This window comes from Artemia franciscana, unplaced genomic scaffold (assembly GCF_032884065.1).
Source record: "Artemia franciscana unplaced genomic scaffold, ASM3288406v1 PGA_scaffold_171, whole genome shotgun sequence".
Lineage (NCBI taxonomy): Eukaryota > Metazoa > Arthropoda > Branchiopoda > Anostraca > Artemiidae > Artemia > Artemia franciscana.
In genome coordinates, this window is record NW_027062640.1 from 247,082 (window position 1) to 274,073 (window position 26,992).

Sequence of the window (26,992 nt, forward strand, 5' to 3'; positions counted from 1 at the left end):
TGGGGGAAAACTGTATGACTTGCCACATTTTGATAAAATACTCACTTTGAAGTACCTAATACAGTAAAAACGAAATCTAATCGTTTGAATTTGTAAAGTAGAAACTTACTCAACTGTGTACACCTTTATAAAGCATTAAATAAAAAAAAACTAGTCTTTTTTAACTGAAAGTAAGGAGCGACATTAAAACTTAAAACGAACAGAAATTACTTCGTATATGAAAGAGGCTGCTTCCTCATCAACGCCCCGCTCTTTACGCTAAAGTTTGACTCCTTCTCTCAATTCTTCTTTTTAAAACAGTAAAAAACTTAATGTCGCTCCTTACTTTCAGTTAAAAAAACTAGTTTTTTTTTATTTAATTTCTGAACGTTTTTGAATCAATGCATGTTTTGATTTTGGCTCTCCGCAGAGGAATAATCAAAACGAAATTTGTATATTTTATGTTTTTTTTTTTTTTTGGCTAAATGGCTTTCTCATAATTTTGATCGAATGATTTTGAGAAAAAAGAGCGGAGGAAGCCTAGTTGCCCTCCGATTTTTTGGTTAATTAAAAAGGCAACTAGAACTTTTAGTGTTTTACGAATCTATTTATTAGTAAAAGATTTACGTAACTTATAAATTAGCCTACGTAAAGAACTTTTGTATTCTCATGTTTTTATTACATATATGAGGGGGATCGCCCCCTCGTCAGTACCTCGCTCTTTACACTAAAGCTTAAATTTTGTCCCAATTCATTAAGAATGACCCCTGAATCACAAAAGCCGTAGAATAAATAGTTGAAATTACTAAAAATACTTCACCGTAAGGAGCGAGGTATTAGAAGGAGGTGAGCCCCTCATATGGGTAGTAATTTCTGTCTCTGTTTTAAGTTTTAATGCTGTTCCTTACTTCCAGCTGAAAAAACTTTTTCATATTTATTTTTTAATTTTTTTTTTAAATAATGCTAGTAAATCCTGCTCTCTCTTCATGGAAATTTTCTTCTCCCATGGCAAATGCTCGATGGAATGTTCCCCCAGCATACCCCCCTCTTCTCAACCCCTCCCCCAACCAAAAAAATCCTTCTGAAAACGCCTGTACACTTCCCAATAAACATTACTATATGTAAGCACTGGTCAAAGTTTTGAACTTGTAACCCCTCCCACGGGGACTTTGGGGGAGTAAGTCGTCCGCAAAGACATAGTTATAAGGTTTTTCGACCACGTTGAATAAAATGGCTATCTCAGAATTTTGATCTGTTGTGGGAGGGGGCTAAAATAATTAGCGTGGGAGGGGGCATAGGTGCCCTCCAATTTTTTTGGTCACTTAAAAAGGGCACTAGAACTTTTAATTTCCGTTAGAATGAGCCCTCTTGCAACATTCTAGGACAACTGGATCGATACGATCACCCCTGGGGAAAAAAACAAATAAACACGCATCCGTGATCTGCCTTCTGGCAAAAAATGCAAAATTCCACATTTTTGTAGATAGGAGCTTGAAAACTTTTACAGTAGGGTTCTCTGATACGCTGAATATGATGGTGTGATTTTCGTTAAGATTCTATGACTTTTAGGGGGTGTTTCCCCCTATTTTCTAAAATAACGCAAATTTTCTCGGGCTCGTAACTTTTGATGGGTAAGACTAAACTTGATGAAACTTATATATTTAAAATCAGCATTATAATGCGATTCTTTTGATGTACCACGAACTGTTTGAAAAAGTAAATATGGGTTGGGATGTAAAGTATGGGTGAAAAACCAGCAAAAAAGAAAGCTAAAACAATATGGCACCAAAGAACTTAAGAAGGCTTTGATTTCCTTCGAAACTGGAGTTGTATTTGGGAATCACCATAGAGTAGGCGTTCAAATTCATATGGAGGAAAAGTGTTGTCAAGCTTAACAAATTATTTTCCCTTATCAATTCTCACAGTTGAACGTGGCAACACTGGAGGAAATATGATACTACACTAAAATCTTCATGATTTTGAAACATCCAAAAAGATAAATCTTAGAAACTAAGGTAGGATCAAACCTATGATGAGTCCAGAAAATTTTATTTTAAATTTATTTCAATTTATCGTTTTCTTTTAATATCCGTGGTGCTTTAACTACTGCTTTTTATAATTCCACTACTGCAACTACTAGTAACTCAACGCAACATCTAGCCGTCTGGGGCCAACACAGCTACCTAATCTCCTCCTCCATTCCGATCCATTCAAACCCTCCCTCTTTAGACCCTCCCAGGAAGTCCCCATTTCCATTAAATCTCTCTTTATGATATCCTCCCACCCCAACTTCGGACGACCAGCTTTCCGGTTAGCCCTTGACGGTTGGCCAAAAAGGACAGTTTTCGGCAATCTGTCATCCTTCATCCGCAGAACGTGCACAATCAATTTACAATATAAATCTTATAAACCCATTTTTGCTAGGAATTTATAAAACTGCTAAAGGAGCGGAGATTCCATACTAATGTAACGAAAAAAATACGGAAAAGAAAAGCAACGATGGTCTTGGTTTTATCAACAACAAGTCCGGTCAACATAACCAACAAGACCTATAATGTGCGCATAATAAAGTGTTATTAAAAACTGTGTCGACAAATTTATAGGCTACATTAACTTTGGTGGGTTCAAGACCCAATATTTCAGGTGTCTTTAGCCTCACCCCCCCCCCTCCGTCAGAAGGCCAAAATGAAATAAAAAATTGTGAAATTGTGTAATCCTCGGAAAACTATACAACTTTTCAGGGAACGATGTTTATTTACCCTCCGGAACAGTTCGAAAAACTACAAAACTGAAAATGAGAGGGGGAGAGTATATGGAACATTTGGAAACTTCTGCGGAAGTTCTCAAAGTTTTTATTTCTAATACTTTTAATTATAATAATTAAATCTATTAGTTTATTATTATTCCGTAGACTATATTTGATATCATTATATAAATTATTTTTAATCAAACTTTTGATTTTAATATTTTAGTTATAATATTTTCATGATATAGTTAATTTTAATTATACATATTTTTAATTATAAACGTATCTTATAATGAATATACCTCTTTTGGCAAATGTTTTGCAAATTTTTAGCTTTAGGGGCTTAGATATTTTTTGTTTGCATCTAGCTAGCCTTTACATAATAATTATATAATTTTTGCTTATCCACCTAGTAAAAGAAGTTGAAAATCACGTTTGAGGCCCAAATCTTTCTTTGTTTACATTCGATTTTCCTTCATAATCTCAAGGAAGTGCTTGTCATTTTCCAGGTTTAATATAAATATATTAGCTTTACATTGATTGGCTTAAGAATATTATATAAAAAAAAAACTTTGTACTGTCTTATCTACCCAAAGTGACTATAAAACAGTAGAACACAGGAGATTCTACAATCAGTTGATTATACCAACAAGATGAACAAATTGGCAGTTCTTTTGCTCTGTGTATCTGTTGCAGTTGCAACCCCCTTGACTGTAAGTTTAAATATTTTATGATGTTTTCCCCTGGAAGAGTCTAAGGGAATTTTTTTAAGATCAAACACTTTAATTCGTTTTTATGGCACTTGGTATTAACCAAGTGACATATAGCAATCGCCAATTCTGTCGGTCTGTTGGTCTGTCGTAGAAATAGTCGTTTTCTCAATTTGACCATCTGGGGGGGAGTGGGGGGCCGGTTAATTCGGAGAAGAATTGAAAAAAATGAAGTATTTTTAACTTGTGAATGGGTGATGGGATCTTAATGAAATTTGATATTTGGAATGATATTGTGTCTCAGAGCTCTTATTTTAAATTCCGACCGGATCTGATGACACTGGGGGAATTGGAGGAGGGGAAACCTAAAATCTTGGAAAACACTTAGAGTGGAGGGATCGGGATGAAACTTGATGGGAAAAATAAGCACACGTCCCAGATACATGATTGGCATAATCGGAACGGATCCGCTCTCTTTGGGGTAGTTGGGGGGGGGGGGGGTAATTCTGAAAAATTAGAAAAAATGAGGTATTTTTAACTTACGAACCGGTGATCGGATCTCAATGAAATTTGATGTTTAGAAGGATATCGTGTCTTAGAGCTCTTATTTTAAATCCCGACCGGATCTGGTGACATTGGGGGGGGGGGGAGTTGGGAGAGGAAACCTAAAACTTGGAAAACACTTAGAGTGGAGGGATTGGGATGAAACTTGGTGGGAAAAATAAACACAAGTGCTAGATACATGATTGACGTAAACGGAATGGATCCGCTCTCTTTGGGATAGTGGGGGGGGGGGGTTATTTCTGAAAAATTAGAAAAAATGAGGTATTTTTAACTTACGAACGGGTTATCGGATCTCAATGAAATTTGATATTTAGAAGGATATCGTGTCTCAAAGCTCTTATTTTAAATCCTGACTGGATCTGGTGACGTTGGGGGAAGTTTGGGGTGGGGAACCTAAAATCATGGTAAACGCTTAGATTGGAGGGATCGGGATGAAACTTGGTGGGAAAAATAAGCAGAAGTCATACATACGTGATTTACATTATTGGAACGGATCCGATATATTGGGGGGGGAGGGTAATTCTGAAAAATAAGAAATAATGATGTATTCTTAACTTACGAAAGAGTGATCGGATCTTCATGAAACTTCATATTTAGAAGGACCTCGTAATTCAGATCTCTCATTTTAAATCTCAACCGGATCAAGCGTAATTGGGGAGGGGGGGGCAGTTGGTGGGGGGACCGGAAATCTTAGAAAATACTTAAAGCGGTGAGATCAGGATGAAACTGGATGGGAAGAATAAAAATCTGTCTAACATACGTGACTGACATAACCGTACCGGATCAGCTCTCTTTGGTGGAATTGGAGGGGGGTAATTTTGAAAATTGATGTATTTGTAACTTACGAAAGGGTGACCAGATCTTAATGAAATTTGATATTTAAAAGGATCTTGTGCTTTAAATTTCTTATTTAAATTCCGACTAGATCCTGTGACGTTGGGGGGAGTTGGAGGGAGAAACCGGAATTCTTGGAAAACGTGAAAATTGGGGTATTTTTATCTTGCGAATATATGATCTGATCTTAATGAAATTTGATTTTTAGAAAGAATTCATGTCTGAGAGCTCTTATTTCAAATCCCAACCAGATCGTTTGACATTGAGGGGAGTTGGAGGGGGAAATCTTGGAAAAACACTTGGAGTGTAGGAATCGGGATGAAGCTTGGTGGATAGAATAAACAAATGTCCTTGATACGCGATTGACAGAATCGTACTGGATTCGCTCTCTTTGGGGGAGTTGGGGGGAGGGGTTCAGTGATTTGGCGATTTTGGTGCTTCTGGACGTGCTAGGACGATGAAAATTGATAGGCATGTCAGGGAACTGCACAATTTGACTTGATAAAGTCGTTTTCCCAGATTCGACTTCTAATGAATTTTGATATTTAGAAGGACATCGTAACTCAGAGCTCTTATTTTAAATCCTGACCGGCATCAAGCCTCTTATTTTCCTTTTTAAATCAATCTATTGATTCATAGAATTTTGTTGAAGCTCATACCATATGATCTCTTGGCTCTTAGCTCTTCTCGCCTCGTCACTAGTGCCATATGAGCTCTTAGCTCTTGTTTTATGGAGGATTATTCTCCATAGCCCATTTTCCATTTAAATTGGAAATCCCATGGGAACCAACATTGTTACAAAAGTATTCTTGAAGGAAAAAACGAAGTCAAATCTTGTTCTAATAAGATGTGAGAAATAAAGCATATTTCTAATGCAAAAAAAGAAAAAAGAAAATTAGCTCAACCAAAACCTGCTATTTGTGAGAAATTAAACATTCGAAAAATATGCTTATTGACGAAATCAATTTTTTCACAAAAAAGTTTCGAAAACAAGCAAACAGTGCACTTCTAAGCTAAAACTGTCCCATTGAAACAGTCCGTTGGGTTACTGCTTACGAGAGATTCCCTTATTATTTACTTTGTTAAGCCATAAGGACCACCGTATCTCTCTTGAGATTTCAAAACTTAATACGAAACGTAATTTATTTTATAGTATTCGAACTATAGTTCTAATGATTGAAACTATTACATATGCATTTCTAATAATTGTAACTTATAAATATACAACAAAATTAATTCTCTAGTATCTATACGGAATAAATAATTGAAAAATCTCTGCTGGTGTATATTCACCAAGGTAACAAAAAGGTATGAATTTGATGGAACATTAGAAACCTTGAGAATTAAAAGTCTTTAGCCTTTTTTTGTTCCTTATAAAAATGGCAATTATAGTTTTTAAACTTTTATTGCCTCGATCTTTTTTTTCTTTCTTGATATTTTTAAAGATATTACGAATCATATTAGACAGCACTTAGAGTCATTTCTTGTTAATTTTAATACTTTTTTACTTACCAGTGAGGCTGATTTGACTATCCAGAATGGACCAAATTTTGAGCAAATAAAACGCAAATAATAGTCAAATCTTGATCTGTGATCACTTTTAACTGATTTCTAAGATATAAAAACAATGGAAAAATAGTTTTATCCAAGAATGTTTGAAAAGAAATATGACAAACCGACTAAAAAAATTGGAAAATTGGTGAATTCTCAAGCAAATAATTTTTTAGACCACACTGCTTTTCCATTTACAAAAATCTAAGAGAGAAAAATAGGTTTAGTTTAAATAAAGCTGTGGAACAAAATTACCAAAAAACAACAACAAGGCTTTAGATAAACAAATATTATCTGAATGTTTTGGCTCCACGTCCGGGATCCCTTTTCAGTGAAAAAAACCTAAAGGAAAAAGAAAAAAAATGTTAGATAAAACCATCTAAAAAAGAACGCTAACTCACCAGAGGAAATAAGAACAAACAACTACAGAATAAGCAAATAAACATAACTTTATTTTAATCACTTCCATGACTGCAATTAGTGTTATCACTGACAAGACAAACGAATGCCAATCGTAAACAATAGATAATTCTCCTCTTGACACTCAGATGGTAAATAAAATCTATTAAAATTAACGCTGTATTTATATGAAAGAAAATTCATAAAACCGATTTTCTATGCACCTCAAATAGATCTAACTCAGTTTGAGCACTTCAAACTTAAAACAGATACAGAAATAATTACTGACCCCTGTTATACTGTCTCTTTAAGCGTGACATTTTATCATTAATTTTACTTCTAAGTAAAAAAAAAAAAAAAATGTTGTTTCCCATACACGCTACATGCTTAACCAGGCTATCAGTTAAATAGAAAATACAAGTCTTTTTTACATTTCGGTTCTCAAATACAACTTAGGCAAACATAATTACTCAGAAGTAAGAAGCTCCCAGGCTACTTTTTGGTGTTAATTTGCTCTTTTTATCATATACGTTGCTGTTTAATTATTTTTTTTTATCAAAGACATGATTAAATTGAATTGGCTTCAGTTCCACTTCAAAGATGGGTATTATTACTGCATGATATGCCTGGCATGTGGTAGGGCTTTAGCTAAAGTTAATGGGAGAGGGAATTCCCCGTGAGATAGATTCACAGGCTACCATTCACCTCTGAAAAATAAAATATAATGGCATAAATATGTGCTTTTTTCTTCGTCTGAGCAAAGCCGGGCTTGTGACCAAACATGAAATAATTTTAATCGAGATGGATATAGATCTGAGAAAAAAATTCTTAGAGAAGTTTCAAATTTTTCCAAGTTTTATAAAATTTTGAATTTTTCCATAATTACGAAACAATATTGGACCTCGTAAAGTAGCATCCTACATTCAGTTATGAAGCATGTAGATATTCAAAATCGTACAATTTTTATAGCCATTTTCAACCATGCCTTCTTTAAATTTTCCTTGAGCTTTGATTTATTGAAATTCTCGTTCAATAGTGTTTATAACTACGCCTAATTATTTAGCTCATAGGTAGTCTAAATTCGACTTGATTTTCCAAGTCTTGTGCTTACATTATACTTAGGGTCGTTGAGCTGTTTTCTATACATAAGATTCTTAATAGTGCTTACACTTTCTTTAAAAATTGCTTTTTTCACCTCTAGAACTTTATTTTCACTGAAAGGAAATGTATTACTTTGATGCTTTTTAGCCCGATTTTCACAGCCTAAGCTTCTAAATCAATACAAATTATGAGAAGATATATCATTAAAATGCAAAACATCTATTTTGTAATTTTTTCAAACAGTTCGTGGTAACGAACTGTAGTAAGGAGCGACCCGGCTCAATAGTAACCAAAACTCTAAAAAATGGAATTTTGATACCAATAGCTACATCAAAAGAATCGCATTTTAATGCTGGTTTTAAATATATAAGTTTCATCAAGTTTAGTCTTACCCATCAAAAGTTACGAGCCTGAGAAAATTTGCGTGATTTTAGAAAATAGGGGGTAACGCCCCCTAAAAGTCATAGAATCTTAACGAAAATCACACCATCAGATTCAGCGTATCAGAGAACCCTACTGTAGAAGTTTCGAGCTCCTATCTACAAAAATGTGGAATTTTGCATTTTTTGCCAGAAGGCAGATCACGGATGCGTGTTTATTTGTTTTTTTGTTTTTTTGTTTTTTTTTTCTTTTCCCCAGGGGTGATCGTATCGACCCAGTTGTCCTAGAATGCTGCAAGAGGGCTCATTCTAATGGAAATGAAAAGTTCTAGTGCCCTTTTTAAGTGACCAAAAAAATTGGAGGGCACCTAGGCCCCCTCCCACGCTAATTATTTTCCCAAAGTCAACGGATCAAAATTCTGAGATAGCCATTTTATTCAGCGTAGTCGAAAAACCTTATAACTATGTCTTTGGGGACGACTTACTCCCCCACAGTCCCCGTGGGAGGGGCAACAAGTTACAAACTTTGACCTGTGCTTACATATAGTAATGGTTATTGGGAAGTATACAGGCGTTTTCAGGAGGATTTTTTTGGTTTGGGGGAGGGGTTGAGAAGAGGGGGATATGCTGGGGGAACTTTCCTTCGAGAATTTGTAATGGGAGAAGAAAATTTCCATGAAGAGAGAGCAGGATTTACTAGCATTATTTAAAAAAAAACAATTAAAAAATAAAAGTGAAAAAGCTTGTTCAGCTGGAAGTAAGGAACAGCAATAAAACTTAAAACAAACAGAAATTATTACCCATATGAGGGGCTCACCTCCTTCTAATACCTCGCTCTTTACGCTAAAGTATTTTCAGTAATTTCAACTACTTATTCTACTGCTTTTGTGATTCAGGGGGTCATTCTTAATGAATTGGGATAAAATTTAAGCTTTAGTGTAAAGAGCGAGGTACTGACGATGGGGCGAATCCCCTCATATATGTAATAAAAACATGAGAATACAAAAGTTCTTATAGGGACGTGTGGCCGTACCTTATTTTGTAAATAACTCTACTCTAGATAAACTATGGTGGTCATGTCAGTGAACGTGTGGTAAACAGCGATGCAAAAATTTTGAAAATAAGAGCTGGGATTTTTATGGAAACTCCAAATATATACGTTGCCTAGACTGGAGAAACCTGAGAAAAGTTATTCGCACAAAATTCGAAACAAAGCTAATTTATAAGTTACGTAAATCTTTTACCAATAAAAAGATTCGTAAAAAATTAAAAGTTCTAGTTGCCTTTTTAATTAACCAAAAAATCGGGGGGCAACTAGGCTTCGTCCCCCGCTCTTTTTTTCTCAAAATCATTCGATCAAAATTATGAGAAAGCCATTGAGCCAAAAAAAAAATATGCAAATTTCGTTTTGATTATTCCTCTGCGGAGAGCCAAAATCAAAACATGCATTGATTCAAAAACGTTCAGAAATTAAATAAAAAAAACAAGTTTTTTTAACTGAAAGTAAGGAGCGACATTAAAACTTAAAACGCACAGAAATTACTTCGTATATGAAAGAGGCTGCTTCCTCATCAACGCCCCGCTCTTTACGCTAAAGTTTTTTACTGTTTTAAAAAGAAGAATTGAGAGAAAGAGTCAAACTTTAGCGTAAAGAGCGGGGCGTTGATGAGGAAGCAGCCTCTTTCATATACGAAGTAATTTCTGTGCGTTTTAAGTTTTAATGTCGCTCCTTACTTTCAGTTAAAAAAACTTGTTTTTTTTATTTAATTCTAACTAAACATGTATCCATGATACATATTAGCCCTGACTAAACACTAAATTCTTTTCTATGAGTGATAAAGAAAATTAGTTTAATTTTTTTTTTATCACAAACCCTTTTCATATTTTATCAAAATACAATTGAATTTGGAGAATCGTAAGCTAAATATTCCGTAGAATGGCAAGGTCAATACTGTGTAGAAGGTACTGTAGAGATATCTAGAAGTATGATCATCCTAATAACAATCTGTCACCTAGAGTCTCGGCGCGTATAAAAGCTCCTCCCATTTCCTTTGTTTAAGTGATCTATTGTTTGCTTCTCAGTTCGTCGATCACCTATGGAAAATGGTATGAACATATATTATTTATGATTGCGGATGTAGAAAGAAAGAGGGTGAGCTAGCAAAGTGGGTCGCTAATGTCCCATCTCAGAGGTATGACTTATGACATGACTGAGTGGCGGATCCAGGATTTCTAAAAGAAGTTTGGATTGAATTTTAGCAAATGCGGAAATTTCCGGTGGTAACTTCTGATCAGGGCTGCAACAGGAAAATAGCCGACAATTTCATAAATAGTGGGAGGGGTCCAGGAAGTGGCAGAACTATTTAAAATTTGCCACAAAATGTTTTACCACAAAGGGGCAACCTAATAGTTTTAGCACATTAGGTTTCTATTTGGTTTAATTCTATTAGGTATTCTATTAGGTTTCTATTAGGTTATCTATTAGGTTTCTCAATAGTTTATGGTTTTAGATAGTAATATTGAGTTATGGAGTGTTCTTGGTACGGAAAAATATTCCCTTGAATTTTTCCTTTTTTTCCTCATTTTTTGGGCTATAAAAATTTCCTTCAAAATTTGAAGTAGGACCTCTGTTTTTCTTCTAATAACTGGTGGAATAGCCTTATCCAAGAAAATACCACACGTCTGTTAAGACCTATTTTTCGTGAAATTCTTAGAGAGTTTTCAGAAAATTGAAGGACATCATAAGAATTGTATTTATATTATAAGAAGAATATAAAGTAATGCTTGTTGTTATTATTGTTGTAAATATCCTACCACGAACCTGTAAATTACGAAAATCTTCTCATCAGAAAGCATTTTTTATGACTCAGTAAGCTAACCCTCACGATAATTTTCATTAGCTCTCCAATTCTGTGTTACGTGCAAGTTTGGTATAAAACTTAGAAAGAATTAGAATAGTGTTAAGATTATTTAAAATTATTTAGTTATTCTAGTACCAAGTTTATTGTCAGTTGCTAATCTAACTTTGTTTTGTCCTTGGCGTGTTTGGAGTCAGAGAGAGGGAGGATGGCCCCTCGCTAGACCCACCAATGCCCCTTACTTGCATACTTTGCTGTCACTTAATTATTAAGCTTTAATTTGATATAGCAAAAAGACTCGTGCAGATGGTGAAACAAATTATTTTAGTCTTGCGAGTTTCTAGGATTTTCTTTTTCGGAAGAAGGGAGGGAGGGAGTTGAGAAATTACTGTTGGGAACCGGTTCTAATCCATCGAATTTGGCTTGAGGGCAAAGACCTGAACTGGGAAGTGACTGTGAGGACTTCCTCCTTTGACAATGTCTGATATTTTTTATGTAAACGTGCATATTAATAAATGAAATTTAAAAATCGTAAAATCAACAGAAATCCCAACCAAGAAAAATACACTAGCAAGTAATTATTTTAGTTTTAGCAATTTAAGCATTTGATCTCCTTTTTCAGTAAAGAGGCGACAATTTTGAAAAAACTAGATTTTGAGTATCTCCTTAATGTGTTCCTCAGTAGTACAGGTAATAAAAAATCAAACCATTGCCAGTAAACATATGTGAGAAAAGAAAGTGACTAAATTCAACTTAACTGCGAGTCTGCATTGATGCTGAATACATAATTTCCCTTTGAGAAAAAATAGATAAAACTACGGAACTGAAATATCAATGTGAAGCGCCGAACTTCATATTCAAATGTCATCACATCAGGGCATTGTTAAAAAAAAAAAAAAAACTTGTTTTACCTTCATTATCCTTATAAATTCATTCTTTGTTTTCTTTCCATTCTTAGACCAATGTTATCTTTGCCTTTTACATTATTACAGCTAGACCAATCATTTCCCTTTTTCTTTTTATCTCTTCAGTGTATCGCATTCTTCCCTATCCCCTAGAGGCTCGATTCGTCATATTTCTTTTCCTCTTCTCTAGGTTGTTAATACCGATGCCACACACGTACCTTCCATGAAAAACCTAATGTCACTTTACTCTTGGTTTATATTTTCTCCAAAGGAGCTTTGTCACGGTCCGGCTTTGTATAATGATTAAGATAGGAAATGATCGTACTGTCTACATATCTCTACAGTAATAGAAGGTTAAGTAATCCTGCCAAAAGAGATGAATTTCATATTCAACTTTGCTACATCAAATTTTGCTGCCTTCATAGTTTTCACAATAATAACGATTTCATTTCAAACCAATATAAGCAAAAACTTATTTCTGATTTATTTCCTTCTCTCTTATGCCTAACCATTTCAGGTCAAACTTTCGATAAGAGAAGCCAAGATTTTTCTATGATATTGGAGGTTTTCTTGATTTTTCGTCAAACTTGTATTGTAGAAGCGAATAATGAAAGGGACAAGGAATGGTTTTTTAAATCTTGAGTACAACACTACTTTACTATCAACTATTCTCAATTAACACTGTGTATTTATCTTTTCTTCTTATTCAATAATCATTAATCTTTTTCTAGAAAGTTGGACATGATCCAACTCAATAGCTTGCGTTCGGGATATACAATTGGGGATGTAGCCACTTGTAATGCTTATTTTATCGAAAAGGGTGACTCTAGTCTGGGTATAAGCCACAAACAGTCCAAAAACAAATTATATAAAAGACTATTTTCTTTCTAATAGTGTAGAATCAGTTTTTCCTTAGTCTTTTCCCAAAGAAGATATTACCATTTTTAGACTCTGACCATGTACCATTTTTAGAAAGTCAAGACGGGTCGCCAGACCAAAGCTGGCACTCTTCTACAAACATTGGAAGAAGCTGGATGCTTTGTGATGGTGGATCTCTACACCCAGGCCAACTATCTCGATGTCTTGACTGGAACTGGTAATCAAATAATCAAAAATTCTTTTCACTTAAGTTTTAGAGCCTAATCTCAATAATTTACAAGCTTTGGTCCCTAATATTTACTAGATATGTATTTTTTAGTTTTAAATTTAATGATAATCACATTGTGGTACAATAAAGATGAACTTCCTAGGAGAAGGTAAAGAGGGAGGCTTTGAATAGATCGGGTTTGAGGAGAAGCGTGCGTAGCTGGGTTGGCATCAGATGGCTTGGTGCTGCGTTGAGTTATTAGTGGTGGCAGTAGTAGTAGTAAAGGTAATTTATAGACTTCGGTAATGAGTATTTGGTATATAGCTCTGCGCAGTAGGCGTCATTTTATTCCTTTTTGAATACAATAACTATATTTAAGGTATTACAAAGCCCTAGCATCTTCTTAGAAAGGTAATAAATATGACAAAATGATACACTTTGCCTCCATTGTGGAGTTCAAAGACTCTACAAACCCCTGAATACCCCGTGTATTACATAAAACCATACCAGAAGGATCCTTGCTTGTATCAAGCAAGGAACCACTTCTTGTATCAAGAAGAAAAATTGGATGAAAACGTGTAAGAAAATTAAACTAAAGTAGATTCAGTTCATTAAAGATTTGAACCTTATTGTCAAAACTGTGTCACAGAGTTGAAAGAACCCAAAAGTTAGTAAATAAAATCAAATTATTTATAAAATGAACAACGATAAAAAAATATATATATACAAGAGACGTGATGACAAGTTGAAACAAGCTGGAGAGATCAGGGGGTGATGTCCTTCATTGAGCAGCTCAGTAATAAATGGGGTATCTCTTTCTGCAATGTTATTATGAGAAACTGACAAGGGGGAATATATTGGAACTTAGATGGAATTATATTTTCGAGGCAATGTTTAAGTAGGACAACAAAGCTCGAAGAAGGGGTCTGAGGCTCGAGGAAGAGCATGTCATGGCAAAGCTGAGGGAAAAACTCATCTAAAAAGGCAAGTTAAAGAATTAAATTTCCGTTCAAACGGTGGTTCTGGATTCACAAACGTGCTATATTTCGCTTAAATTGACGACCTACTTCTTACAAGCCGAACTAAGGTTAATAGGCCCGCTTTGTCAAATGTGTCACCTGTATCACCACTGTATTAGCAAGTATTGAGTCATTGCTAAAGGTTGATACATGTGAAATTCTATTTTTTTAATGCAATTGCTAGTCTCATCTTTTGAATTGTCGTTAGTTCTATGAATATTCTTAAGTCGAACTGGCCAGTCATGACAAAAAGACAACTAAGAGAGGTAAAAGACAACAAATGAAAAGACAACAAACGAGACTACGGCCAGTAGAGAGAAAAGATGGAAGACTAAATTAACGCGGGCATTTCACCTTTATGTAAACTAGGCGTCCTCAGCACAAGAAAAACAAAGATTAAAAGAAAAAACACTGAGCTAAAAACAAATAAAACCACCATCATTATTAATAAATACAATTGTCGCAACTGATCCACGCAGGTAAAAGAAGCTATTAGAGTTACTTCAATGATACTATCAAAGCCATTTCTTTTTTTTCTTTGTTGTTTTTTAGTTAGTTCTATAAAAGTTCTTGTAGCTCTATACAACACAAGGCCCGTTTTTTATAGCTTGGGTTCTCACATTTTCAGGTACAAGCACTAGCAACACTATGCTTGAGCTCTTACGGTCGTTGCGTCTTATTTTTGCAGTGATTTATGCTTGTAACTAAAGGTGGCGCACATAGCATCGGCATAAATTATTATTTCTATTGTATTTTTAATTTATTTACTACGGTCATTTCGGAATCAGAGATTAAAAAATCAGTATCTTGCAACGGACATTGCTATCTCTGGGAGAAGTTCCAGGTGCCAATCCGTCTTACTACAGGCAATTGCCTTTTGGGCCTCTTTTGATTTTACACGTTTTCTTTTTTTTTTTCTTTACCCATCAGCATATTCACAAATGACTCCTCAAATACACACTTAATTTTTTTTACCTCTACACACATCCTTGTCACCATTCCCAGTTAAATTCCTAAACTCATTGATATAGTTAAGCTACCGACAACACTAAACCTGACAAATAACCCGGTGCTTCCCGTTAAAAAAGGTGCGAGGCAGGGTGCATTGACATCACCTACTGCATTTAATAACAGCATTGTTAAACCGCAATCTAAGTCAAATCTGACATACATTCTGAGAGGGATTGATCTATCGTTAATAAGCTATGCAGACGATGTACTTAATCTGAGCCGCCTCCTTCGCGGTTTAGAGGAGAATTTTATCCAGTTTCAAGTAGAATATGGAAAAATAGGCCTTCAGTTTAATGAAAAGAAATCAGATGTGTTGTTGTTTAATGCTAAGCAAGGGTCTGCTGTTGTTGTTGATGATGTGCTACTGTTGGGCTTGCCGAACACATAGTTTATTTGGGGATCCCTATCGGTTGGTCTATGCTTGAAACGCGTCATCTTTTCAGAATCATCTGCAGAAACGGATCTCTTTAGCGTATAGCCGTGTTGTAGTTTATAAGCGTCAGTTTGGTCGGCGGATTTTGGCCCATCTGTATAATGCAATGGCACTACCCCATTATTTGTATTTAAGTCCCTTTTGGAGGATATTCCAAAAGGAAGATAAGAATGAATTGCGGTCTACATATTATAAATATGCGAAGTACCTCTTACTGCTTCCACCATGGACAAGAAACAGTATTGTGACTAGTCGGTATGGGATTATCGACCCTAATGAAGCGATTATAGCCCAGATTGCCAGATATAACTCTAGTATTGTTACTCATCCTTGGGAAATTATTTTGAGGCAATAGGTTTTGTTTTTTGTAGTTAGATATCGATTTGTTCTTTATTTATCTTGTGTTTGTCTATTCTTTTGTAGTATGTTTTTTTGTTTTTTTATCTTATACTCCATCTGTTTCTTTTGATGGGAAATAAATATATACATACATACATACATAGTCCTTAATCAGCTAAAATAGCTTCTTTTAGTATTTGTCATCCCTAACAACTATTTGGCTTCTCGATAATATTTGCTCGTCTAAAAGTTAACTCTACATCTGCTTAGCTTGTTTCTCATAAAACTTTACGTAAATATATATACTCCATCGAGAGATTATCACGTTCGTTAGCGATCCTGGATATCTCTGCTGTCGGATTCCAGGATATCTCTTAAGAAATCTCTCTCCACTCTCGTGATTATCACTAACAAGTCACTTCGGCAGGATTTTCTCAGAATGCCTGCATGTCAGTAACCCTTATTTTTTAAAAATTATTTGCTTTCAGATGTTTACACGGTTTTTGCACCTGAGGATGCGTCATTTGACCAAGCATTGCTAGACAGTCTTTTGGCTGATACTGACCTTCTCACCAATTTTTTGAACTACCACATGGTTGCTGCTAGCGTCACCTCTGATGCTCTTCAGAACGATGTCACTGTCGCTACTGTTCAAGGATCAACTATCCGCACCAATATCTATGGACAGGTTAAGAATATTTTTAGTTTTTAAATAGATATGATTAAAGGTTAAACAGAACATCTTTAGATGTTCATGTTTTTTCTAAAATACTAAAATGCTAGAAAGTATCTGTAGAAAATGTTGCCAAGACCTCATTCATTTTCATTTTACTCCAACGGTAAAGGTTTCTTAGGTATGGAAAAAAATATTTTAAGTGATGAACTTTAACAGCTTAACGGATTCGGTGCCTTTTTAAGTCATAAAGACACAAAAAACCTTGGTTTTGCGGTAAAAGTTTTACTCATGGGAGCTAACATTCGCTTAGAGAAAGATTCCACGTTGATCCCTCATCATTGTGCTTTGCACACATATGCAACTCAACTGTGAGCGTTTGGTACCCACCCACACAATCCTATATTGAGGTTTTTATTTACATTATGTATGTGGGGGATACCCACTTAAGGGTGCCTGTGACAAATATCGAGAATTCTTGCATTTTCCACTTTGCAAAAAGATAACTAAGGATGGGGTACTGCAATGGATTCGGTGCCTTTTTCAGTCATAAACACACAAAAAACCTTGGTTTTGTGGTAAAAATTTTACTCATGGGAACATTGCACACATATGCAACTTAACTGTGAGCGTTTGGTACCCACCCACACAATCCTATGTTGAGTTTTTTATTTACTTTATATATGTGGGGGATAGCCAGTTAATGGTTCCTGTAACAAATTAAATAAAAAAAAAAAACTAATTTTTTTAGCTGAAAGTAAGGAGCGACATTAAAACTTAAAACGAACAGAAATTACTCGGTATATGAAATGGGTTGTCCCCTCCGCAATCCCTCGCTCTTTACGCTAAAGTTTTTAATTGTTTTAAAAAGTAGAATTGTGGCAAAGAGTCAAACTTTAGCGTAAAGAGCGAGGGATTGTGGAGGGGACAACCCATTTCATATACGGAGTAAGTCAGCTAAAAAACTTAGTATATTTTTATTTAATTTCTGAACGTTTTTGAATTAATGCATGTTTGGTTTTGGCTCTCCACACATAAATTATTAAAATGAAATTTGTATATTAATTCTTTTTTTTGGCTAAATGGCTTTCTCTTAGATTTGATCGGACGATTTTGAGAAATAAGGGTTGGAGAAGGAGGCCTAGTTGCCCTCCAATTTTTCGGTTACTTAGAAAGGCAACTAGAACTTTTAACTTTTAACGAACGTTTTTATTAGTAAAAAATATACGTAACTTAAGAATTAACTTACGTAACAAACTTTCATAATCTTATATTTTTATTGTGTATACGAGGGGGTTTGTACCCTCGTTAATACCTCGCTCTTTACACTAAATCGTAAGTTTTGTCATAATTCTTTAAGAATGACCCCTGAATCAGAAAGGCCGTAGAATAAATAGTTGAAATTACTAAAAATACTTTAGCATAAAGAGCGAGGTATTTATCTCCTCCTAAATACCTCGCTCTTTATGCTAAAGCATTTTTAGAACCCTTCATATGCGTAATAATCTCGTAATAATCGTTTTAGGTTTCAATGCTACTCCTTTCTTTCATTTGAAAAACGTTTTCATGTTTATTTTTCATTGTTTTCTTATAGTAATGCTAGAAAATCCTGAGCCCTTCTCATTGAATTTTTCTTCCCCCATGACAGATTCCCCCAAGGAAAGATCCTCCAACATAGCCCCCTCCCCTCAGCCCCACCCCCAAACAAAATAAAGTCCCCCTGAAAACGTCTGTACACTTCCCAACAACCATTACTATATGTGAACACTGGTCAAATTTGTAACTTGCAGTCCCTCCCCCAGGGATTGTGGGGGAGTAAGTCATTCCCAAAGACATATTTATTATGGTTTTCGACTATGCTGAACAAAAATCTCAAAATATAGATCTGTTGACTTTGGGAAAAAATGAGCGTGGGAGGGGGCCTAGATGCCCTCCAATTTTTTGGTCACATAAAAAGGGCACTATAACTTTTTATTTCTGTTCGAATGAGCCCTCTTGCGACATTCTAGGACCACTTGGTCTATACGATGACCCCTGGGGAAAAAAACAAACAAATAAATAAACACGCACCCGTGATTTGTCTTCTGGCAAAAAAATACAAAATTCCACAATTTTGTAGATAGGAGCTTGAAACTTCTACAGTAGGGTTCTCTGATACGCTGAATCTGATGGTGTCATTTTCGTTAAGATTCTACGACTTTTAGGGGGTGTTTTCCCCTATTTTCTTAAATAATGCAAATTTTCTCAGGCTCGTAACTTTTGATGGGTAAGACTAAACTTGATGAAACTTATATATTTAAAATCAGCATTAAAATGCAATTCTTTTGATGTAGCTATTGATATCAAAATTTCATTTTTTAGAGTTTTGGTTACTATTGAGCCGGGTCGCTCCTTACTACAGTTCGTTACCACGAACTGTTTGATATTGATAATTCTTGTATTTTCCACTTTACGAAAAGATAATTAAGGGGGGGGGGGTACTGCACGTTTAATACCTCTAGCTTTTTTGCACTGAAGACGGAACTATCTCGTTTTTCCTTATAATCGCAGTAAATTTGGTTGTTACCTCTTTGAAAATTTCAAGGGCTTAAAATTTTTCAAAAAAGATGAAAAACTAAAAAGGATGACTGAAATCAAAAAAAAAATGTTGTCTTTTTGGCCGAAGAACGTGTGTCTATGTAAATCTTCTGCTGTTTGTCTGTTACTGCACATGTAACAGATATTATATCTTGTATATTTTTTAGAATTGGAATTTATCTCTTTCTTATAGCTGTTATTTTTCTATCTAACTTTCACACTCTTGCCTCACCTGGCAAAATTTAACATATTATAAAATGAGTATTAAAAAAATGTAAGGTGATAAAAAAAATTTTTATCACCAAAGTAAATAAATTTTTAGCAAAACTAAACGGAGCAGAAAAAATTGAAAAAAAATGTCTGGATTCAATATATACGTTGTGAATGCTAGTAAATATAATTATTCAAGCTAGGTTATTTTTTAAAAAGGATAATGATCTCCAAAAACACTAAGGTAAAAAAAATTACAAACTGCGGAAATATTGGTCAGATATGGAAAGTATATTAGGGAAAAAGCTCTATAGCAATCATTAACATATTTTCAAGTTCTTAAACAAGTTATAATTTTCATGCAAGTACTACAATTTTTTCTTTTAACGCCGGGTATATAAAAGCAAAAGTTTAGCTCTCATCTGAGAAAAAAAAAAGTGAGAACACATGCGGTAATATTGTACCAGTTATGAAGGTGAATTTTAAACTCCCTAGAAGGGCTCTTCACAAACCCTGATTGAGTCTTCCCGGAGGCTTTTGAAATTCAGAATAAAATAAAAATATTGAAAAACAAAACGGAATTGAATTGATTTTGGGAAAACGGGATCGAAATCACAATTTGTAAAATTTTTAATTTGTTATATGGAATGAAGACCTAAATTCAAGTCATGTAGAACTTGTATATCACCCGATCCACCCTTGCTTGTTTAAAATACTTGTATGCATTGATGAAAGAGGGGGGGGACTCTTTGTGACATCTGTCCAGAGTTTCATTACAGGCATTGTTATTAAGTTCTCACAGTTAGACTGGATGCTTTTAATGCCCTGATGCAGAGGAAAATCTCCTTTCCTCCCTTGTTGAGGTAAATGGATTTTTCCTTGAAGTATCTTTGTAATGTAGGTAGGAAGTGTGCCTACCTTAAACAAAAAAATAGTTAAAAGTTAACTGAGCTCCACAGATTTCTTCAGTTCATATGTAATATCTTATAGGGTAATGCACTTCAGGTTTCTTATATCATATGGAGGGTGAAGGGTTCCCCTTATAAAAAGAGAAAATAAACTCCTTGAACTTTTTACAATCTATATAGAAATAAAATCTTGAACTTAGAAGGTTAACAATTCAGTAGATTATATTTCCAAGGACTAGTTTAATTCACTTGTGTGGACAGAAGGAGGGCCTACAATCCTGTAACCACAAAGTTGTTTAAAATTTACGATTTTTGACTGAGATTTGATAATGAATTTGGAAATATCCTATTCCATAGTTGCCCTCCCCCTCCTCCCCCCGCATTTGAAAATTTTTGGTATACCCATGGTATCAGTACATGTCGCTGATATTAGTACGAAACAAAATAAACAGTTTTTCATATGAAATATTTCATATCACGTCCTTAAGAAAATATATATGAATAATAATAAATAAAGTGAAAAAATATATATGCAACTTAAAATGTTGGTACGTGCCGTGTTTTATAAATGATTAATTTCAGAGTAGAAGTTTAGTACATAAGTTCTTAAGGGCTGTGGTGATTTAGTTTCAAGATTTTCTTGTAAATCGTGAATTTCTTAGAATAGTTCATGATATTTGACCAGGTTTAGTGAAACACTCAAGGTCATACGGTACCCAAAATATAACTTTGCGATCTTGCGCGTTGGGTAACTGTCAGAAGGACAAAGGGCAAGGACAAAGACAAGGATAATTCTCTCAGGGGACTAGCCATCATTGATACCTGTCACTAACTTGTTGTTTGACTTTGAAATTTGACTGAAAAATCAGTAAAACTTTGTCAATAATAAATTATGACACTAGAAGGAACACCCAAAGTGGCCAAATCGTTCAAATGATAATTCTTTTGAACTGATTTTTGGAGTTCTCCGAGCATGTATGCTAGAATTTTTTTGAAGCCCGATCTTTTCTGAACTTTAAAAATAAAAGGTAAAATTGTAGTTAATTGACTTCTTGCTATCTCGGAAAGGGTTTAGGTTAGGAAAATGAAACTTTCAGGGATGGGTCTACAGGCTAAAGTATGTTCCGGGAAGGTATTTGAAAGTACCCACCTCCACTCCTTCTCCCTCTAGAGAGCCCTGCAATTTGCCTACATGACAGGTTCCTAGTTGCTTTTTCTCTGCCTTTAGTTCTGAAAATGCAATTCCTGTTATTTGAGTAGAATTTTGAGCCATATCAATATTTTTTTTTAAATCTAGGAAATGTAATTGCATATTTTTAAAACCTTATAAAATGGAATTGAGCAAAGTTATGAAGCTGAAAACAATTTTGTTGTACTTCATAAAATTCTGATCCATCTAATCGATCAAAACAAAATTCATATTTTCGGATGCTCTACGTTTCATTGAAACTGAAAAGATCTATATCCAGTATAAAACGAGAAGTGAAGTTTTTTTTCTAAAATCTCTAGAAAAGAACGTTTCAGCTTTTAGATCTCTGTCACTTATTCGGATCTCTTACCCAAGCTCTAGTAGTTATGGCAAGATCGTCAGATCAATTCTAAACAATTTGACCACACAAAATAAAACGTTTATAACAGACGAGATTGGGTAATCCTTTAAGGTATTGCATCACCTCAAGAACAATATTTATTTTCACTTACCAATCAACAAACACAATTTCCTCAGATTGTTACTATCAACGGAGCTTCCGTCACAACTGCCGATCTGATGGCAGATAATGGTGTCGTCCATGTGATCAGTCGACCAAACCAAATTCCAGCTGGAAACATCCCTGAGGTTCTCACTGCTGACGCTGAGGGCAGATTCACAACTCTCTTGACAGCTGTTGGAGTTGCTGGCCTAGGAGAAACTTTATCTGGTAAGCATTTGTTTATTCTTTATGTGGCACTTTAATTATCAGGACTATGTTCTGTAAACTAGGCTGTAGAGTCATTATTTTCAATGACTTTTACTTGTGGTTTGTTTTAATTGTTGCACTTTTAAGTTTGTTTTTTTAATTTTCTGTTATATTAAATATTCATCGTTTATTTTAATTAACATTTATATTGAAATTTACTTCATTTGTTTATTCATTTTTTATGTCTTCATCACTCTTTTTTTCAATTAAATATTATTTCTCGTATTTAAAAATTAAAACTTAATATTAAAAACTTAAATATTATTTCTCGCATTTGCATTTGAACTACAAATGCAAAGAGTCACTTCCTGAAAATAAAGAACTATTAAACGTAAAAAATTGTTTGCATGTCTGGAAGACATCCTAAAAATAAATCCTACGATACACGCTTTTTTTTATATATTTTAGTCATTTTACTATCAGTAGCATGATATGCAATATAACTAATAAGTAACAATAGAATGTTGTCAGTAACAAATACAATATCAAATAATCTAATATGCAACGATTCCATTTGGTGTTCATCGTATAATGATGAAACTGAACCCTTTGTCACAGTTTCAGGTACGTTTTTACTTGAACGCAATATCAGGTCAATAAACACTAAAACATTGTTCTTGAATTTACATTTCAAATTGATTCTGATTTCTTTTATAATTTTTTTTTAAACTGATAATTTTATCTTTTTCAAGTTTTTTTTCTGCTAGCTTAACATTTTGCTCCTATTTTGACTTCACCAGGAAATCACAAAAAATTTCATCATCAAAAATTGTAACCGCTTTAAAACTACATCCATGAAAATTTGTTCTCAAATAGAGTAACATTTTTTTACTTTTATCTAAGAAGAATGGGCATATTCCTATTATACATATCTATGTTAAAAAGTGCAGTCTAAACCAACTGCTTTATTTTTATGACGTTGATCTTTTACTTGTTGTTTAGCCTATTATATTATTCTTTAAGCTTAAGGGCTTTGCAAACTTAGTTTTTTTTTTAGTGGTGATTGACCAAATTGGGGCCGATTTGCAAAGAAAACGGTACTGATTTGAGCTAGAAAAATTTTCTAGCTTTCGGTACCAATTTACAAAAATCGCGCCGAATTTCATTATAAAAAAACAAATAAATCCTCAATGGTTTCCTTCTCTTCAGGAGGAAAATCAAAGAAATTAAATAATAATACTAACAATTAAATATTTGATAACAAAGAACTTTATAATTCAATAACGATGGAATTTCAAATTTAATTAAAATACTTTTAAGGAAATAAAAATTTAAAAAGAATAAAATTTTCAGTAATAAAAGAAGTTAATAATTGTAACAAAAGAACTAAATAACAAGTTGAGATCAATCATGCAGTAATTGATAAACCACAGTTGACTATTGATGTCCATGATGTTTGGTTTTGAAAATCTCGTGCAAAAGACTTTGTTTTTGAACCAATATCATTTGCCCACTGGGCTGCTGAAATCAGTGACCGAAAAAAGGTACGTGTGTCCAGCCCTTTATGTAAAAAAAAGGCCAAATAGCCTTGACGTTTTGTCCGTTCTTGTTATTGCTGTTTGTATGTCAAATTCCTAGCTAGTGAGACAAAGAAAAACGTGGTGGGTTTTTGTACAAAATTAAAATTAATCTAGAAGAGTAAAAAGCTCTGGAGTCACGCCATTTCTTTACAAGTAAATTCTCTGTCATTTTTTTTCTTTTGCCTACCATATAAAGACACGAGTAGAATCAAGGTTAATACAGTTCTAGGGGCTAATTCATAGGTTGTTTAACTGTACAAGTAAGCTGGGAATTTAGGCAAGCACTAGAAAGAGCCTTAATCGCACCTAATTATAACTCTGCCTGTTACAGAAAGTTTACTTTGTCCATTTTATATTTTTCATTTTTTTCTTATTTTTATACAAATTTAAGAATTAGCCATTTTACAATTTTTCTGGTAGCTTTTTTGTAGCAATTTTTGCTACTCCTTCCTAACCAATTATAGAAAAAATTCATGGGCTTCCTAGACTAATTTAGGAAACCTTTTGAGAACTGTGAAATATAGAACAATGAATTAATCTAAATGACTCAGCGTTATTTAAATCATTTAAAGAAATTTGGAATTTATCCGGGTTCATTTTTTAACCTTATAACCTTTTTATTCTTTATTTCTTATATTCATTTTAGTATTTATCGTTGATTTCTAATAAGTAGTTATTATTATTTAAATCATTTCAGCTCTATGTACCATAAATTGAATCATTTCATCTATAGCACGCTCATAATCAAAATAACTGTAAAAAGACATAATTCAAATTAAAGATCATTTACCCTAGGAATAATGCTTTTGAGGAAACACAAAGTTAGAACAAAGAAGAAAAAAAGCTTACTGAATGAGGGTTAGTGCAATAAATTGTTAATTACTAGACTGTCAGACTTTTTCTGCAGGATAGCATTGTAATCATATTCGTCATATTTCAGGTGAAGGCCCATTCACTCTCTTCGCTCCAACCAATGCTGCCTTCGATGCTCTCCCAGAAGGTGTTCTTGACAGTCTCCTTGCTGACCCGGAAGCCCTTGGTCAAGTTCTTCTTGGTCATGTTGTTGCTTCTACTGTCTTTGGTGCTGGAGTAACAAGTGGTGAAGTCCCAACTGCTGCTGGAGACAATATTATTATTGTTGTCAGTGCAAGTAAGTGTTACTTTTAAGCAATTCATTTTTTTAGTTTTAATATATGCATTTTGTAAAATTTTGACAACATATAAAGTTTATATTTTTGGTATGGTATAATATAAAATTAAGCAATCTATTAACCTTCTTTTTTGTGGAAAATTCCTTTGACAATAGTTTTTTTTCAAGTCAATTTGCATTCATTTCTTTTTCATCGCTTTTTAAAGCAAGTCAACCGACAGTTTATTTTTATTACATTATTACAATTTGCTATTTAATTTCAATCAACATTTGCACTTTTTTATTCTTGCGGGCTTTGGTTTTAAGGCGACGTATTGGGAAATATATGTTTATTTTCAATATTTTTAGTACTTATTTGTATATGATAAAACAATTTGAAGATGTGGCAATCAAATTACCAGCAGTAGTAGAAGTGAAACCTGACAATTTAAAATGGTCAACTAGAAGCTTAATAATAATATCTTGTATAATATATAATAATAATAATAATAATAATATAAGATAATATAACAATAATATTTCATTAAATAAGAATATTTTCAATGTTTTCAAAATTAAATAATATATTTTTAAATGTTAAACAATAATATAACAATAATAATAATATAATACATCATAAGAAAAACAGTTCGGGAATTCAATTTATAATGAAAGAGGCCACAGTATACAGGTGTGCAATTATATGTAGTAACGGACGTCAATATAAAAAAACAATAAAATAAGTAAAAACCATGATACAAAACAACTTAAAAAAGATGTAGCTTAGCTGTCTTGAGGGTCAGATTGTTAATGTTTGGACTCTTATGGACTAAAAACTTCAGAAGTGGGATTTCTCATTTTTCGAGACAAGGATTATCGTGTGTACAATTTTTCTCCCCAGGGTTGACCCTATCCAGTGGCGTCATTTAGGGGTGGGCAATGAGGCAGTTGTCCCCTAATATTTTGGAAAGAAAACATTATATAGCCCATGCCCCTTAACTCTCTGGATGTGAATTAATTCTGCCTTACCAATTAAAAAGATAATGCTACACCCCTGACCTTATTTATCCAATAGTAGTAGATTATCGAGAGTATGGATTCGAACGATAACTGAAAAATCTAATGTTCCTTATGAAAAACAAAATTGTTCAAGTTTTAGAAAAGTATCGATTTGACCTATTGTCCTGCAATCAGACTGTTTGGCCATAACAGGACCAAAATTTTATCAAATCAAAATCGTGAGAACTATTGGACAGGTGCAGACACAACCTTCCACCAGTTTCAAAAAGACCATACTGAAACGTTAATATAATTAAGAACATGAGTCTATGTTTGAAACTAAAAAAAATGTTTGAAACCAAATTCGAAAATATCTAAAAAAAAAAGTTAGGATGGAGTATCATGCTCTCAGAAGAAAGATTTTTCTTTTCGTCATAAATCATATCATGTTATCTAATGCCTTTTAATTGTACTTTATCTAAAGAAAAAGTCTAACGTTGTTTTTACTTCTCTCCTTTGTTAAGTACGTCATCGCTTATTATCTTTTCAGATGGCATCACCGTCGACGGTGCTAACGTCATCGAGGCCGATCTTGTTGCCTTCAATGGTGTCGTACACGTTATTGATGCTGTTATATAAGCACTTTATTTGATGTTTTGTAGCTTACTTTAATAAAAATGTGCCCCTATTTCTTCGTTTGTTAATTTTAAATCTTTTTTATTTATCTTTAAGAAAATACATAAGATATATATATTCATTGGGCCATCATTTATATACATTTCACCGTTCCTAGTAATGAACGGTGAGCTAAAAGTGGCTGGATTTCAACAGAGGCCGAAGCTCTTAAATACTGAATTTCGATAAGAATAAATGTACCAGTCTGCTTTTTATGGTGATTCCTAATAATGTAAAGTCACTTAGGTTTAAAAGCCAACAAAGCTTATTGGTATAGATTATTTCAGAGAAACGGAAAAGCACCCGTGCAAAGGGAAATGATCTAAATCTGAATCAAACATAAAAACAAGTTTCCCCAAATGAAAGTAAACAGGGACATTCAAAATTAGTGCCTAACGGAAATTATTACCCTAAGTAAGAGGGGATA

At 33.9% G+C, this 26,992-nt stretch overlaps 1 protein-coding gene across 1 annotated transcript; it reads left to right on the forward strand.

Moving 5' to 3' along the window:
- Positions 1 to 3,306: 3,306 nt before the first annotated feature.
- LOC136041383 (protein sll1483-like) lies at positions 3,307 to 26,578 on the forward strand. The gene is made up of 6 exons (XM_065726039.1): positions 3,307 to 3,438; positions 13,000 to 13,123; positions 16,405 to 16,604; positions 22,011 to 22,203; positions 24,703 to 24,912; positions 26,441 to 26,578. Exons 1-6 carry the CDS (start codon positions 3,379 to 3,381, stop codon positions 26,527 to 26,529), a joined length of 876 nt encoding a protein of 291 aa, XP_065582111.1. The 5' UTR covers positions 3,307 to 3,378; the 3' UTR covers positions 26,530 to 26,578.
- Positions 26,579 to 26,992: the final 414 nt, after the last annotated feature.